At 36.4% G+C, this 16,271-nt stretch overlaps 1 protein-coding gene across 2 annotated transcripts in view; it reads right to left on the bottom strand.

Annotated features, from left to right (window-relative positions):
- FAT1 (FAT atypical cadherin 1) overlaps nucleotides 1-16,271 on the bottom strand; it is a 96,421-nt gene that overhangs the window by 58,645 nt on the left and 21,505 nt on the right. For both annotated transcript variants that reach the window (XM_062493545.1, XM_062493546.1), the window contains exon 2: nucleotides 8,319-8,633. In XM_062493545.1, the coding sequence (XP_062349529.1) occupies nucleotides 8,319-8,633 (315 nt within the window). The remainder of the gene's footprint in view (nucleotides 1-8,318; nucleotides 8,634-16,271) is intronic.

Genomic DNA, 16,271 nt, shown 5'->3' with positions numbered 1-16,271 from the left:
TCACTGCCTCGTCCTTGATAAGAATTATAACTTTGCATATTGTATAGTCCAGCTCAAAAAACCACATGATATAGGGAGAGTCTGGCTCCATTACTATTTCAAATGTTCCCTTGGCAAGTTTGTATATGACACAAAGCTGAGTGGCACAGATGACACAACAGAAGGACTGAATAGCATCCAGAGGGACCTGGGCAAACTTAAGAGGCAGACTCACAAGAACCTCATGAAGTTCAGCAAGTGCAATGTACTGGGCAGGGCAAGCCCTGATATGACTCCAGACTGGGAGATAAACTGAGAGCAGCCCTGCTGGGAAGGACTTGAGTGTTCTTGTGGATGAAAAGCTGCACTGTGCACTTGCAGCCTGAAAGGCCAACCACATCCTGAGCTGCATCCAAAGTAGCATGGCCAGCAGGTTGACGAAGCAGACTCTGCCCCTCGACACTGCTATGGTGAAACCCCACCTGGAATGCTGCATTCCAGCTCTGGGGCTGGTCCTCAGCACAAGAAGTACATGGACCTGTTAGAGCAGGTTCACAGAAGGGCATGAAAATAACCAGGGAGCTGAAGCATCTCTTGATGAAGACAGACTGAGAGAGTTTGGATTGCTTGACATGGAGAAGAGAATGCTCTGGAAAGACCTTATAGCAGCCTTCCACTACCTAAAGGGGGCTTCTAAAAGAGGAGAGCAACTTTTCACATGGGCAGATAGTGATGGGACAAGGAAGAGCTGATGAGGGAAGATTTAGATTAGATATTAGGAAGAAATTCTTTACTCAGAGGGCAGTGAAGAACTGGAACAGGTTGCCCAGAGAAGTTGTGGATGCCCCATTCCTGGAAGTGCTTAAGACCACACTGAATGGGTCCCTGACCAAGCTGATCAAGTAGGTGATTTTCCTGCCCATGGCAGAGGCACTGGAACCAGATGAGTTTTAAGGTCTCTTCCAACCCAAGCCTATGTTTCCATGACTGCTACATCAGAACATGGGAAAATTGAAAGAGAACTTCACTTTCCTTTTACTCTTGGTTTACAACACAGATCATGCAGAGTATGACCTGAAGTTTTTATGTAGTTCCAGGAACAAATAAAGGAAAAGGAAAGGACTGCTGTGCTTCCCATTTATTTTCCCAAAACTTTTCTTTTTCCAAAGGGATGTAAGAGAACAAATAATATAAATAAATAAAGCCCCAACACCACCACCAACTAAGATTTAAAAGATGTGCTCTCTACATAAATTCTTTCAAGTAATCTTTAAAATAGCTGCCTCTATTATAGCAAAATTTCTATATTTACAAATGCTAAATCTCTAAATAGTGTAGAGTAAGTGGATATGAAAATACTGGAATTTTCAGATATTAACTTGTTTTCCCAGTTACAAAAAAGACCTAGCATTTCAAGTCCTTTTAAAAAGGAAAATCCAAGTACTTTTTTGCAGAATTAAACTCTTTTTACAAACATTTGGGCTAATTTAGGTCACATTTTCAGTGAAGAAAAAATTCTGTTCTAGAGACAGTATAATCAAATACTTTACTTTCTCTGCATGTCACAGGTAAACACTTGAGCACATGGAGGCTGCTACATACACTTCGAGCTGTGCGACCTAAGTGAACAATAATTGAGCCTGGCATTGCTTACCAGCTACAGAAGTTACATGAAAAAAATTCAGCATTTTGATCTTTATTTAATTTTAAATCATGTAAGCATGCAATATACTAACATTGGTTTTATCCAATTCCAAAGTATTACGTCAATTGGGATTAAAACCCACAAGTAGTTAAACAACAAAGATTTCCTTTGTTAAAACGAAGCCAATACTACTCTGTGGTCACTGACCCTTCATTTCCTCACTAAGTAATTCTCCAGCGTTATCGGAAACCCATGGAAGTTGTTTGCAGTTGTACCCATTTCCCATTTCACTTCAGTCTCCAAATCAGACAGACAGACAGACACACACACACACACACACTGCTTTAACACTTCCTGTGTAAAATGGACAGATACAGTTATATTCTGAAACGGGAATTACTCAAAGCTTCTGCTGAATTCCACAACTAATCTCCTTATCTAAATGGAGTATCTCCTAAACTGTATGATTACTAACTTCCTCAAAGGTATCATATTCTCACAATAATACTAAAACACTTCATATATAGATCAATATATCTTTACAACACTCCCAAGTAATTAGGTCATGCAATTTACACCTGCAAAACCTAAGTATGGGAAAATTAACAATTTAAAATTCATTTTTGGCATTCTCCTGTCTAGGTTGTGAACCCACGTCTAGTTTTCAGAAGTATGCATCACTTTCATACCAAATTTCATTAAAAGCATAGAAAGCTATACTTCTGCGAACAGCATTTCTGCCAATCTGAATCAAAGCTGTTGGATGGCACAATATTCGGTACCTCTCTTCCTCATCTGCTATTATTGCTTTAAATTTGTGAGGTAAGGCATGGCTTCTTAAGAAAGTTGTTTTTGCTACCCAGCTCTGCTGGGTAGCCCTGCATCCCCCCCCCCCCCCCCCCAGCCAAATCTGGCTGGCACAACAAATGTAACAGAAGTCCTGGGGAAGTGCAAAGAAGCATACCAAATGGGCAAAAGATCAGAAATTATTTCTAGCCTGAATACATGCACACAGTAATACAAAAAGAGTATAAGGGCCTTTATAGGATATCTGGTTAGGATTCCATTTTCTTGCTCAGTAATACTAAGGAGAGCTGGAACTCCTTTCACTATGCAAATGCAGATTTTGCCATTCTTGTGTGCATGCTGCCACTGACAAAGCAGTCTAACTTTCTTTCAGGCACCTTAACTCAGTAGTCTTTGAGGTACTCATAATATAGAGCCTGTAACACTGAGAAGCAGACATATTTTAAAAAAAAACATGGCATAGCAAAACTTATTTCATCCATATGGAAACTGACACAGAGTTCAGGGAATTCAGTGAGATTTTTTTGGTTTTGAGAGAGTTAAGTCTAATGGCTCTAGTTCTGCAGCAATTAAGGAAGTTCTCCCTAACTCTTCAATTTCCATGTTTAACATATCATTTGCTTAGCTACTGTTAGTCATTTAAAAGTTAATACATTTTTTCTAATTTCATGTTATGTTTGCCAGCCCACAATTTAAAAAGTAAAGCTAGAAGAAAAAAATACAAAACAGGAAACAATGATAGGAAAAGAATTTGGTTGACAATGTCATTCTGGGGAACTCTAAACACACATTTTCAATTGGAGAGCTAGCTTGCAAACCACCCTTACAATTCTTACTGGGTGAAACAAAAAGCTCTTATTTCATCCATGCCCTACCCTCCTAAGAAAGAAAGTACATAGTTTGATTGAAAGCTTTTAGTAAAATGAATACAATAACTCTTTTGAATAGGCACTAACAGATCCATTTCTAAAGATATAATTTCTAAATCCAAATAGATTAGAATTTATAAAATAATAATCCATAGACTCATAAACTTACACTTATATACGTATCCTCAGCTATTAGATGCCATACTAATTACCTGCTCCACTTTCTCTAAGAAAGCAATCCTGCAATCAAGTGTCATCCTTCCAACACTTCTCAAAAGCAAAAAAAAGCAAATTATGATATTGCAATATGAAAGGTTCAAAGATGACGAAAAATATAAATTTTTCTACTCAATATCACTGCATTCATATAGAATAGAAATAATGAGTAGTTTATTCCAAACAGTAAAATAATTAATTGTATTTTGTAAATACAGCCAGGGACTTCACATCTATCATATGTAAAACTTATCTGTTCTACATATACCCAAATAGCTCACAAGCAAATAAACCACACCTGCAAGAAACAGCATTAGTACTAAACCACTATTATATACAACATATGTATTACATGTGCCTATAAAAGAATTGTATATGTATTTTGAGCTCCAAAGCACAAATCCCAGAACTTGTTTACTGCTATATAATCCTTTGCTGTACATGAGTGCTGCTAAATGTGCAAATCTTTTCTGAGCCTCAGTGCAATAGCTCTAGCGTTAAGTGCTGAGATTAACCACAGAGTCCCAGGACATGTGTTCACAACAGCTATCAAATAGTGCAACTTCAACTCTTTCCACCAGAATGTATTAACATGAGTTGAAACTCTTCCACTTTGTCAATTAGTTCTGTATTAAATTACAAGCTTTGTTGCAAGAAGTTAAGCAGATATAAAGTAGTTATCATAATTTGCACATTTGTCTACAGACTGAGCATGAAAAGTTGTGGAAGTAAATCTTTGCTCTCATTCTTTCTGGCAAATAATATTATGCTAACTACTTTTATTCTACCTGGACAGCACATAAGTACATCACTTTCTTTTCATTATATGGAAACTCCAAAGACAAATAAAATGTTATTTCATTTGCTTTCATGAAAGACCAATTACAAGTGAAAAGATTACAAAATATCCTGTGATGTACCATGTTATATATCCTGTTCCAAGAAGTGAAATAGCATGCAAAGAAAAACTCAGCAGTGTTTCCTTAAGTTATTTTATACTTATTTGAAATAAAAAGACTTTTATAAGTTGTCAGTGAAGATTTACTGGATACTTGGAAACAGATTGCAGCAAGAAGCGTGTTGATACTACTTAAGCCAGTAGCACTTCTAAGAAATAGATCAGTCATGAAAAGAAATCTCTTCTTTTTGTCAAAGATGAACTCTATCCTACAAAGATCCATGTCAGTGGATTGCTAAATTTTCAATTTCTAAAAATTCAGGATTATTACATTAAGACACAGACATTTTAGTCTGGAGTCTACAAAATTCTAGAAACGCCTTAGCTACATCAGGAGAACAGAATGCAGCGCTTCACTTGATACAGGTTACATGTGGGTTGTTTCTATTTATAATCTGTATTACTACTTTGTGTGGGAATTCTAGCCATGGACCACAATACCACAGCATTAAATTTTATAAAGAGAAAGGAAACAATGCGTCCTTGACCAGGAGCAGAGATAACAACACATTACCAATTGAAACATATTTTTAACACTTATCACATATTTTAAGAATCTTAATACTAGCTTTTAGTTGACTTGAACTGAATGCCATTAAGTCCTCAACTCACCTTTGAGGATGCACAACAGCACCCACCTAACTCACACTGTCACTTTTGATGTTACAAGAGGATACAGTTAAAAAGACTTTATTCATATTTCAGCCCTATCTCCTCTGTGGCTGGAAGGGAAATTTGGGGCTTCTTTTCCTTGGACAAATACCTTTCAGTGCGGTAACTTCACAAGGTACAACAAGGATAATATACACACATAAGCAAACAATATACACACATAGTGAACTACTCAAATGTACTCTTCAGCTGAGCCCTCCTTCAATTCATCGGGGAAGTTAAAATGCACTGTGTTATAACTAGAACAGAAACCAGCATTTTAAAGTGTTTTTTCAACTCCTTAACATGCCAATTCTATTGAAACCACTTTCACACCAAATAAGATCTATTCAGATTAAATATATTCAATATCTAATAGGCAGAAGAGAGACTTGAGAACTCATGAACCTGATAACTTCAGTCAAAAAAACTCAACCACTAAGTTATTGCCCACTCCAGACTAACAGTTTCAAACAGTCATGTACAGGACAGGCAGTATGGCCCATTAGAGCACATTAAATTCAGGGTCCTATTGAATGGGGAGACAATCTATAAATGAGTTAGCTTTTTTACATCCACTGAATTATCTGAGTGCACTCTAGGAACAAGTTTTCCTTCTCTCCTCTGCCCACCTTTTCCCTATCACTATGTTTAAGATGTCTGTCTAGAAGTATGTCTACCTAGCATTACAATTTTAACAGTAATAGACACCAATGAAGGTTGGTATTAATGGTACATGATAAGTGAATACTTAAGCTAACTATACTGAGGGAAAAAATAATTTTCTTCTGCTGAATGTAAATCAGAGGGATATTCTTTTATTCCCAGTGCTTGTGTTCTGAAATATAATGATTTAATTATTTCCAGGTGGCCTTTTGTTTTTTTTTTTAACACCAAGCTGAGGAGAATGTGAATCACTGCATGCTTCTACTGTATGCATGCTACAACAGAGGCAGGTAAGAAACTCTCTTGACAGAAAATCTTTATTCCTTTTCTATTAAGTGCTCCTTATCACTTCACCATCTAGTCTGTTGAGCTCTCTCTCTCAAGGTCCCTTTCTAACATAAATGAAATCACAGTAAGCTACTGATATGGAAAACTGCAAACTGGTCAAAGACAAGTCACAATCTCAAAGTGCCTTAATTCTTCTACCCATTAAATAGGAATAAAGATATTTCTTTATGTCAAAACTTAAGCAATGGAGGTATAGAAGTGTCTTTTCTCAAATCACAGTTTGGAAAATGCCACCTGATGATACAGGGAGCGGAAAGGGGAGGAAAACAACAGAAGGAGGAAGAGAAAACGACCTGCAGGAATATTTAAGGAAACAATAACCAAAAATAACTGGCCAATTATATGTCTTGATGAAATGAATGGAAGTAGCATTTATGTTCCTTTGCAATTTGAATATTGCAGTCACTCATTTTTCTCCACCCAACTCACAAGCAATTTTATTCCTATTATTATTCAGCATGATATTGAGACAACAAAAAATATCAAAGTGTCAGGCAAAAGTACTTTTCAAAATCAGAAAGGGCAAGGAAGTAGATAAAAAAGCAGATTATTTTCCTTTTACATCATATAAAATGAGAGAAAACAGAGACATACAGTAAACCGAATAGAAATAAAGCATACAAACACTTTCTGCATTTACTCCAGCACACTGCAGTTGGATTTTGTTTTGCTTGTCAGGCTCCCTTTTCCCTAAAACCAGCATTTTGTAAATATAGCATTCAGATGAAGGCTTTAACAATACTAAATGTCTTCTGTTGCTATAGCTATTTCATATGTCCCTCTTGGCAGTGTTTTCACAGAGGCAGCACATGCTAACAAAGAAATTATTGGCAGAAATAACCCAAATAACATACCTGTGTTTGCACTCAGAGCTTTGCTGACACAGCAATTGTAATTGATAAAGCACACAAGTCTTTCATACCTTGAGCTAAAATAACAACAAACCAAAATGAAAGCCACAGCCTTCAAAACATTTTTTTCACTCCATTTTTGCTCCTTTAAGTCCCCTGAAATTGCTTCCATGAATGGGCAAGAACTAAAGTAATAAAGCTTCTATCGTTCCGTTGTACATACTGGGTTTGTAATAGATTAAAGTGGCTCACTACACCTCTGCAGGACCTCTAATCTAAAACTCTCTGAATTTTGAGAAAAAAAAAAAATCTGGTTAAGTGAATCAGAAGCATCTCTCATAATTTTGACTGTGAAATAATACCTAAACACAACATATAAAAAGCTAAGCTGGGCACAACCTGGCAAAGAAACACCAAGCTCTTCTCTAGGCATAAATGTAGGAAAAACATCCAGTATACGTATTATTTTCTCCACATTCAGAAGGAAGGGATGGTAAGAAACCCTTAAAATATTTTCAAAATTACTGGGTAGCTTCAGTTAAGACTGATTATTTTGCTTCCTCTCTGCCCTACACATCTTTCATATGTATCTGCAATTCAGTTACTAAAAGGTTACCTGGCTCTTGTGTTTCTACTCCCATGCTAAAACCTCAAGTGTTTTTTTTCTGAAATCTGAAACTTTCCAAATAGCCAGTGAACTCAGAGTCTTTCTTTTCATTGTGTAAAAACCATACCTGAAAATAATCCTTCCACTTATGTATTTCTAGCAGCAGCAATAGTTAATTGCAAAGAAAGTATCTTCTGACTGTGGGACAAGTGACTCTGCAGGTAATAAATGGCTTAGTTTGCTTAGACTAACACAATACCCCTCCCTGCAACCCCCCCAACCAAAAAAAAAATAAAAAAAAGAAAAAAAAAGTAAAAATGCCTGACAAAAGAAAACTATCCATGAAACTTTGAGGACAACTAAAAACAACTTGCTTGAAACTAAACTAGAAAACTAAAATATGGGGTTTTAATGTATACTTACTGCACTATAAAAATGCATGGAATGTTGACCAGTCTAGGGGTGGAGTTACTCAGAAGTAAGCCTTCATAAAACATGCCTGATGTGGATGTCAAGTACTTTGAACCAAGTCCTTCCCTCATATCCTTTCTTATGTTTGTGTAACTTACTAATATTGACACAGTCCAAGACACTTAACTCCAGCTATTGTGAAAGTATGTTTTCAATGTTAAACGAAAGATTTTAATTTCACCTGGTTTATGAATTTATGCAAATACATTAATTTATTAGTACATAAGATAAAACACTGTATTGTACTTACCAGTTTTGGGGTTTATTGAGAAGAATCCCTGTGGATTTCCACTTGTAATCTTGTAGGTTAATTTTTCACTTGAGCTGGAATCTGGATCAAATGCCTCAATCTGAATGACAGATACATCTTTAGGTGAGTTTTCCATGACCTCTGGGTAATAAACTGGTTCTGTGGTCTGAGGAGCATTATCATTAACATCCCCAACTTCTATGTAGATTTCAATGAAAGATGATAAAGGCACAACGCCTTGGTCTGTTGCATAAACAGTAAGCCAATAATGCGAAGTAGTCTCACGATCCAGGTGATCTGCAGTCTCAATAATACCTGTTTAATAGGAAGAAAGATAAATAGAAAATGTTCAATAAGCATGCACAAATGTGCAAAAATACAGTAAGCAACAAGTTTAAATCAATCAATCAATCAAAATGAATACAAGTTCAAAATAACCAGCTGTGATTCTACAATGTGTGCTAATAAACACACACAAATATATTAAGGCTAATCCAAAGCCCCCCCAAAAAATTACAAAAAATAAAAGTACTTCAGCAATTATGCATCACATATTGAAACAATGTATTAATTGATTTCCTTTCCAACATATTTTGAAATACATCAGACCACTATTCACAAAATCTGTTTTGCCTAAAAGATTAAATCAAATATATAATTCACAATCTTTTGGGATTTGAATTACCCTCTTTACTCATTACAGTAAATTTTATACCATATTAAACTAGCCAGTTGGGATGCCAAATTCTTGACCTTTTTGCTATTATTTGTGTTCATGAGCAACTACTTAAATATGAAATATTTTTATCTCTGTGCCCAAGTGAATTATTTGACTGAACTTTCTTAATGTGCTGATTTATGTTCACACAGACATGTCACAGAAAACCAAAGTCATATCAAAGCTAACCTTTGCTGCATCAGGACTAACCAACGGTTGCCATTACTCTAGAAATGGAAGGCAGCAAAAATAGGGGCAAAAATCTGTTCAATCTTACAAACATAAAATTAATTACCAAATAAGAAACAACTATACAATTCACAAACTTAATAAAACGCTATCTGCTCAGCCTATGGAGATTGTCTAAGCCAGAATGGACTAAAGAATTTACACAGCGCGAATAAATACAATTTTATTTTTATGAAATAAAGGTACAGCCACATTATGCATATGTTGAAAGGGTATGTGGGGTATGGTGTAACCCGTAAGATGGAGAATGAGTATTAAATAGAGTCATGGAGACATGGACAAAAAAACTTCCACACTTTTCTTTTCCTGATCCAGTCACTCCTACAGGGTGTCTGATTTGAGATATTTTCTTAATAGAACTTAAAATCAATCTGATACATGTCAGGATGAGGAATAGAGTTAAGCCCTTGCAGCCATTTCAGGGGAAATTTTGAAGGGCTTTGTCAAGGCTCTTACTATTTGTTATACACTCACACACCAGGACTAATTGGGACTGGAGCCAAGATGAGTCAAACTATCACCATGACAGCCAGTTTTGGACTCTGGATAAAGCCACATAATGTGAGTATACAAGATGTGGCACTTCCACTGAGCTCCTTTACTTCACACAGATACATATATGTGTATATACTTACATACCCACACCATCAATAAAAATATGTCACCGTTTTCACAGGAGTTCTTCGGGGAAGGAATTAACTCCAAGTATTGTGTCCTTCACACACTACAGACACTTTTTAAATACATTGTACTGACTGAGCAAAATATTAAGTAATTACTTATTTATTCATTACTTTCTTTGCCTTCTGAGAAGCTGCATAAAGGTCTGATCATGACAGTTTAAAATTTTAATATATCAATAAGATCACTTCAGGAGGACTGGAGAGGATTAAAACTCATGCTTAGACCAGCAAATTCCCATATATAGCATTTCAAGCAACACAGCATTTCAGAACTGCCACCAGATGTCAGTGTGGAAATTGGTTTAATACAGCGCCAAAGGCTACAAAATTTGATAAAAAGGAGGGGCACTGCAGTTTCACAATATGCATGCAGTATAAATATAAAAGTTTTCCTGAAAGTAAACTACTGGCTTTATAATTTCCTTTATAATTTTTTTGCAGAACAACATCATCAACAACTAAGTTCAGGTGTTAATTAATACTGATATTCTAAATTTCTCTGCCTCATTATTTATATTTTGTTTGATGACAGTTTTACTATTAAAACGAAAATATATTACTATCCAGTAGTCACTGGATTTGTGAACTGGTTACTGGTTTCTGCATAAATTTGTTCTTAAAAATGGACACAGCCTTGAGCACTCAGTTACCCAAACTTTGTAACTCATGGCACATTTGTTTGCATGACTCTACCTCACCCAGGAGACTTGCTAGAGAGTAAACAAATTCATTACTTACTGTGGCCTCACTTCTAAATCTAAATGCTGGATGTAGCATACAAGCACTTAATCTTGGGTAGACTCTATGTATGCCTTGGAAAGTTCTGTAAACCCTTCTTGTCCTACCAAAGAGAGGACTGGATTGTATTAATTCCCTCCTAGCAAGGGTTCCAGCAATGCTCCTTTATTGCTTGTGATTCCTGCTGAAAAGAGCAACTGTTTTCATTTTACACATCCCACTTTCTAAACAGTAGCTGCATAAGAAGTGGCAGATCAATTTTAACATAGCCTTGATTGATTCTAAAGAAAGATAAAGAGAGATTCTTCTGGAAATGAAGCTCACTTCTTGCAATCTGCTCGCCTAACATTCACAAATTCTACCTCCCTAGTTATCAAAGCCCTCCGCAAATAAAAGGATGACTGAACCTATTTTGCTTTGGTAGTGTATCAGTTCTCAAATGTCCATTCCCTTAAATCACATCCATCACATGGGATGAAGAGGAAAAAAAAGTACAACACCCAAAAAATATCTCAGAAAGAAATATCTCAGAAAGAAATATGTGGAAAAACTTGCAGTATGATACAGTACACATGGGCAACTTTGTCATTTGGAAGATTTTTAATTTCAAATTAGATCTGCATATATAATGTTACTTCTGTATATTTTACATAGACTCTGCATAGTGTCCAATAAAAGGTTTAGAATCTGTCTGATGACTACTGGATGCACCACTTAACACAGATTCCCCAACAAGACAGCCCTGGCTTTCAGAATGTCCCAATTTCCTACATGGGCACTCACACTCTAAGCATGCATTAGTCAAAGTAACAGGTCACTGTTTTTCCATTTTTCTCAAGTTTCTCACTCTTGATTCTGAATTTTAGGGTGATCATTTTTTTCTTTATGTGGCCTTTATAATTCCAATCTGAAATAGAGAGTATCCAGGAAAACAATTTTTTGATCAGCTATGCAGAACTGTCTGCCTAACATTTTAGCACTAATCAACAGGTTAATTCCTGATGTTTTTTAATTATTTTTTTTAAGGCACAAAGGACACGATTTAAAAGAGCTGCAATAGATAGGTATGAACATGAAAGTTGGGAAACTTCTGTCTGTATTTGTGGATGTCCTAACCCTGGAAGTGTTCAAGGCCAGCTTGGATAGGTCTTTAGATAACCTGGTCTAGTGAAAAGTGCCGCTGCCAATGGGCACAGAGTTGGAACTAGATGAACTTTAGGGTTCTTTCCAGTTCTACAATTCCATGATTACTAGAGACAGGCATTTCAGGTAAGTGGATTACTTTGACAATATCAAAAATGAAGACTCAAAATAACATTCCTCCGTAAGAGCTATGCAAAAGGGAACAGAAGACAGGGAACAAGTGTCCCTTCAGCCTTCACATATTGAGGGCTATGGAGGAGAGGCCACCGCACCCAGCTCTCCCCATCACTCAAAGCTGCAGGCAATAGCAAGGGAAGGGATGACTGGTCTATTAATATGACTCAGCTTTCTTCCTGATGTTTGAACCCAACAATAAAATGGAACAGATATACTAATCCAGCACATGGCTAGGGGTGAGGGCAGGCTCAGACAATTAAAACTTGAATTTCTTCTGGTTCTACATGAGCTTTGATGTCACAAAACTATACTTGATTTTTTACAATCAAAACAAATAAACACACATACCTACATGAAGTACTTCAGTTTTTCCTCTGCCTCCTCAACAGTCTGATCTTACATCAATAATTACAAAACACCATCCTATTGTCAATAATCTAGTTGAAATTGCTCCTGCAAGTTTAACACTAAATCTTTTCTGATTTTGCCTACGAGAACACTAATAGATTCTTTTTTAATTTCTATGCAACAATAATTAATAAAATTGCATGAAAACTTCAGCAGCCTACTACACCTAAGGAACACAAGCTCAAAAGATTTGACTGATTATTTCTTTTAACAATGGTAACAACCATTCTCCTACCAAATCACAGGTCTAGAACCAGTCCTTTAAGTGCCATCGGTCCTTGTTTCAGTTTGCTACTCTTGCAAATGTTGACTACAGTAGCCTATTTTACATATTAGGGCATCATAAAACTGTACTCTGCCTGAAAGCCAGCACTCAGCACTTGTGGAGTTTATAAATTCACTGGTTTCTAGTTCAGGTGGTTCTCAAGGTAACAGAAAAAACTGATCGGAACTCCTGTATCAAACAGAAATAATAAAACCATCTAGTAAGAATTAATTTGTTATAATCTTGCAAACTTCTAAATCCATTAAGCATCAGTAAGATGTTGATTATAACCTCAGTTTCAGCATGTTTTGGCTGCTAGAAATAATTTTTCCTTTTTTTTTATTTTTTCAAGTGCTGCAAGGCACATTCAAGGAATACACCTTAAGTGCCACTCCAGTATTGTCAATGCTATAAAAGCTCCATCTTTGTCTGCTCTAACTCTTCTCCTATTCACAGAGTATCTTTAATCAGCACACTTCCCATCCAACCTTTATGCTAGGGCAGTTGGCTAATTTTGACTTTCACAAACCATTTGCTTTTTATGGAGCAAAACAAGCTGAGAAGTCTACTAACAAATCTTTTGCCTGCATGATAAACACAAGCACTTGCAAACATTGTTATTCAAAACATAAGGTGAAACAAAGATTTTAAAAGCATTTTTCACTTGACTAGCTATGCAATCTTGAAGCCTTTCAGGTGGTCAGGATAAAAAGAAATTTAAATTCAGTCACTAACCACCAGAGGGGAGCACAAAAGAGCTCTGATTAAAAGTTTCTGAGTCATCTGCAAGAGGACATCAGAACTGATTTTACAATATTCATCTCTGAAATTTTAGACTAGATATTGTTCCCACTCAATGTAGTAGGGCTTTTTTATCAATTCCGTTATAGGAAGGCAAAAGTCATAAGTGACTACTGTAGAATATAATTTGGACAGAATTTAATGTGGAGGAACAGGATGGCTTATGAATACAGCAACTGAGGAAAAAGTCAAAACCGTAAACCCACTCTCAACAAGAAACAATACTTCCCCTAGTTTAAATTTCACAACACAAATCACTACAACCAAAGGCACTCTTAAAAACAAAAATAAGCATAAAATACACCTCAAATCTGATGTTCCTACGTATGCCAATTTTATCTAATTAACAAATGATCAAACTATAATACTCCCAATTCCCAGGGATGATCCTCCTTAAGTGTGCTTATCCACAAGAACTCTAATTAACAATATTAACTATTCTATAATGGAAATCAAAACCTGCAATCATTTCTCAGCAAAGCATGAAAATGCAGTTTAGCAGAATTTGCCCCGGGAATGACATTTGGAACAAACTAAGAAATCCCTGGCCTGGAACATGATGCTTGAAATCTGATTACAAACACAATTAATCTAACTTGTAATAAGTTGGGTAAATTAAAAAGCTTCTTCAGCTGCTTTAAAAGCCATTCTGGGGGCTAGGGGGAAAGCAATATTTTATGAATTGCGTGAGCAGGAGTTTTGATCAAATATGACCTTCAACAAACAACCAATTCAAATCAAAGTTTTAAAAGCCAGTGGATTAAGCCTGTTATAAACATGGAGACGTGCTGCTCTCAATGGCACTGGACTGCCAGCTCACCAACCCAGACTGCAACTGTCCTGAATTCTAAACAAACAGCAAGTCAGTGCAGGGTAAACGATCACTATGGCCTGCACACTCTTAAATTAGAGATGAAATTGCTCAGCACATACTGCAGTTTACTACATGAATCTCTGCTACCTCAAGAGAGGCAACATACAGATTTTTCAGAAGTTACCCTGTGAACAAGGGTCCAAAGGATCCCAGCTTCCGGAAGTTTACTGGCCAGTTTTTCTGGGAAAATTTCTGTTTTACATTTTGTGAAACTCTGCTTAAGCTGTTGTTAAAACAAAGAAAGAGTCACATCGGCCTCATTTGTTAGTGGTTTGGCTACCTTCCAAACTAAATTCTTATTTCATATAATACTATCATACTTTGGCTTCTAATGCTATACAATTCAGAACAGACAGTTTTCAGGTTGTTACTAAAATTTTCACAACTGTATAGCCAGAACAGGCCGGAAAAACATTTTATAAAGCTGGTATTTTCAACTTTTGCTTTTTGCATAGCTCATTTTACTTAAAATAGCATCTTTTCTAACCAATACTTTGTTAACGACAGTGTAGTTCTTCAAACACATCCAGATCAAACAAAGATGAACACAAGTTACTTCCTATTCATCTCTTCTTATATGCTCTATTTTTTCTAATTTTTTCCTTACATTATTACCTGTCATGACATGATCAGCATTTTCCTGAGCTGTGTAAATACAGAGGCTACAGCAGAGAAGACAGGATTAAAAAAAATAATAAAATAAATAAAAATAAAAAAAATCCCTCGCCCCTCAAAAACCCGAACTCACAAGAAACCAGGAAAGAGCATCTGGCACAGGAAAAGCAGCAGTGCTTGTCAGCTTCTCAGCAGACTCCAGAGGCCTTAAAGAGGAACATATCCACTCTCTTTTACCCTTCTTTTCCCCTTGAGTAACTTCTAGAGGCACAGTCAAACCAGGACAATTGGCAAGTGCAACCCTGTGTGCTCCTGTGCGTTACACATAGGGTTTTTTTACTTTTATTTCCCCTCCACTTCATGGTCCCTGTCAGAAACGCTAAGAAGAAGGAAGGTGACTTGGAAAAAAAGTGTTTTTTATTAACAGTTATGGTATCTACCCATGCAAAATAGAACAGACTACAGCAGACTAGAGTGCACTACTTACAAGTACTACACCCATTTGTAATACTAATTGTGGCCACTGTCCTAGCTCAGATTCTTTCAACTTTTTCTGCAATTAAAAAAAAAACAACCCTTTATCTATGTTTCTGTTAGCTTCTCAACTTCCTTCTGGTAACTTCTGAAACTTCTGGTCACGACTATAATCTGACATTGGGAAATGCCTTGAAGCAGCAGTCACAGCCCTACATACCACGAAGTGTTTTATAATTTGAAGGTTTTGAAACGTGCAACCTACTGAACTCCAAAGAAAAAAAATTGTTCTTTCCCTGAGGCCACTGTGCTACTGTAACTCAGGTCTCTACCAAGCACCAGTGTGTAAGAGACAACCAAATCGTAATCCTACGATGCTTCTAAAATAGCATTCAATGCTAATGTCAACAAAATTTAATAGCATTTGATCACTCAAGTGATCCAATAACCACTTAGCAAAACCAAAACAAAGACAGCACAGTATCACATCAGCCCTAATTTTACACAAACCAACTATCCTTAAGCACTGAAAATTTTACGTACGTCCTGCCACAGAGACAACAAACTATTCAGCACATAAAACATCAGCTAAAAAGACCAAAATCCCCATCCTAGTAACTCCATGAAACAATCTCCTTCTAAAGAAGGAATGGAATGAGATTCCTCTTGCAAAAGTGAAATGTCAGCTCATCCACTCTATAAACACAGCAGAATGCCAAGAGAGGCACTGCACTCCAACTCCTGAAATATTAAAGACCTGTGGCAGGCAGTGGGAACTTTTTTAAAGAATATACAAACTCTTATTTCA

Source organism: Cinclus cinclus, chromosome 5 (genome assembly GCF_963662255.1).
Source record: "Cinclus cinclus chromosome 5, bCinCin1.1, whole genome shotgun sequence".
Taxonomy (NCBI): domain Eukaryota; kingdom Metazoa; phylum Chordata; class Aves; order Passeriformes; family Cinclidae; genus Cinclus; species Cinclus cinclus.
Note: the sequence above shows the minus strand (reverse complement) of the source record. Positions and strands in the feature narration are given on the sequence as shown.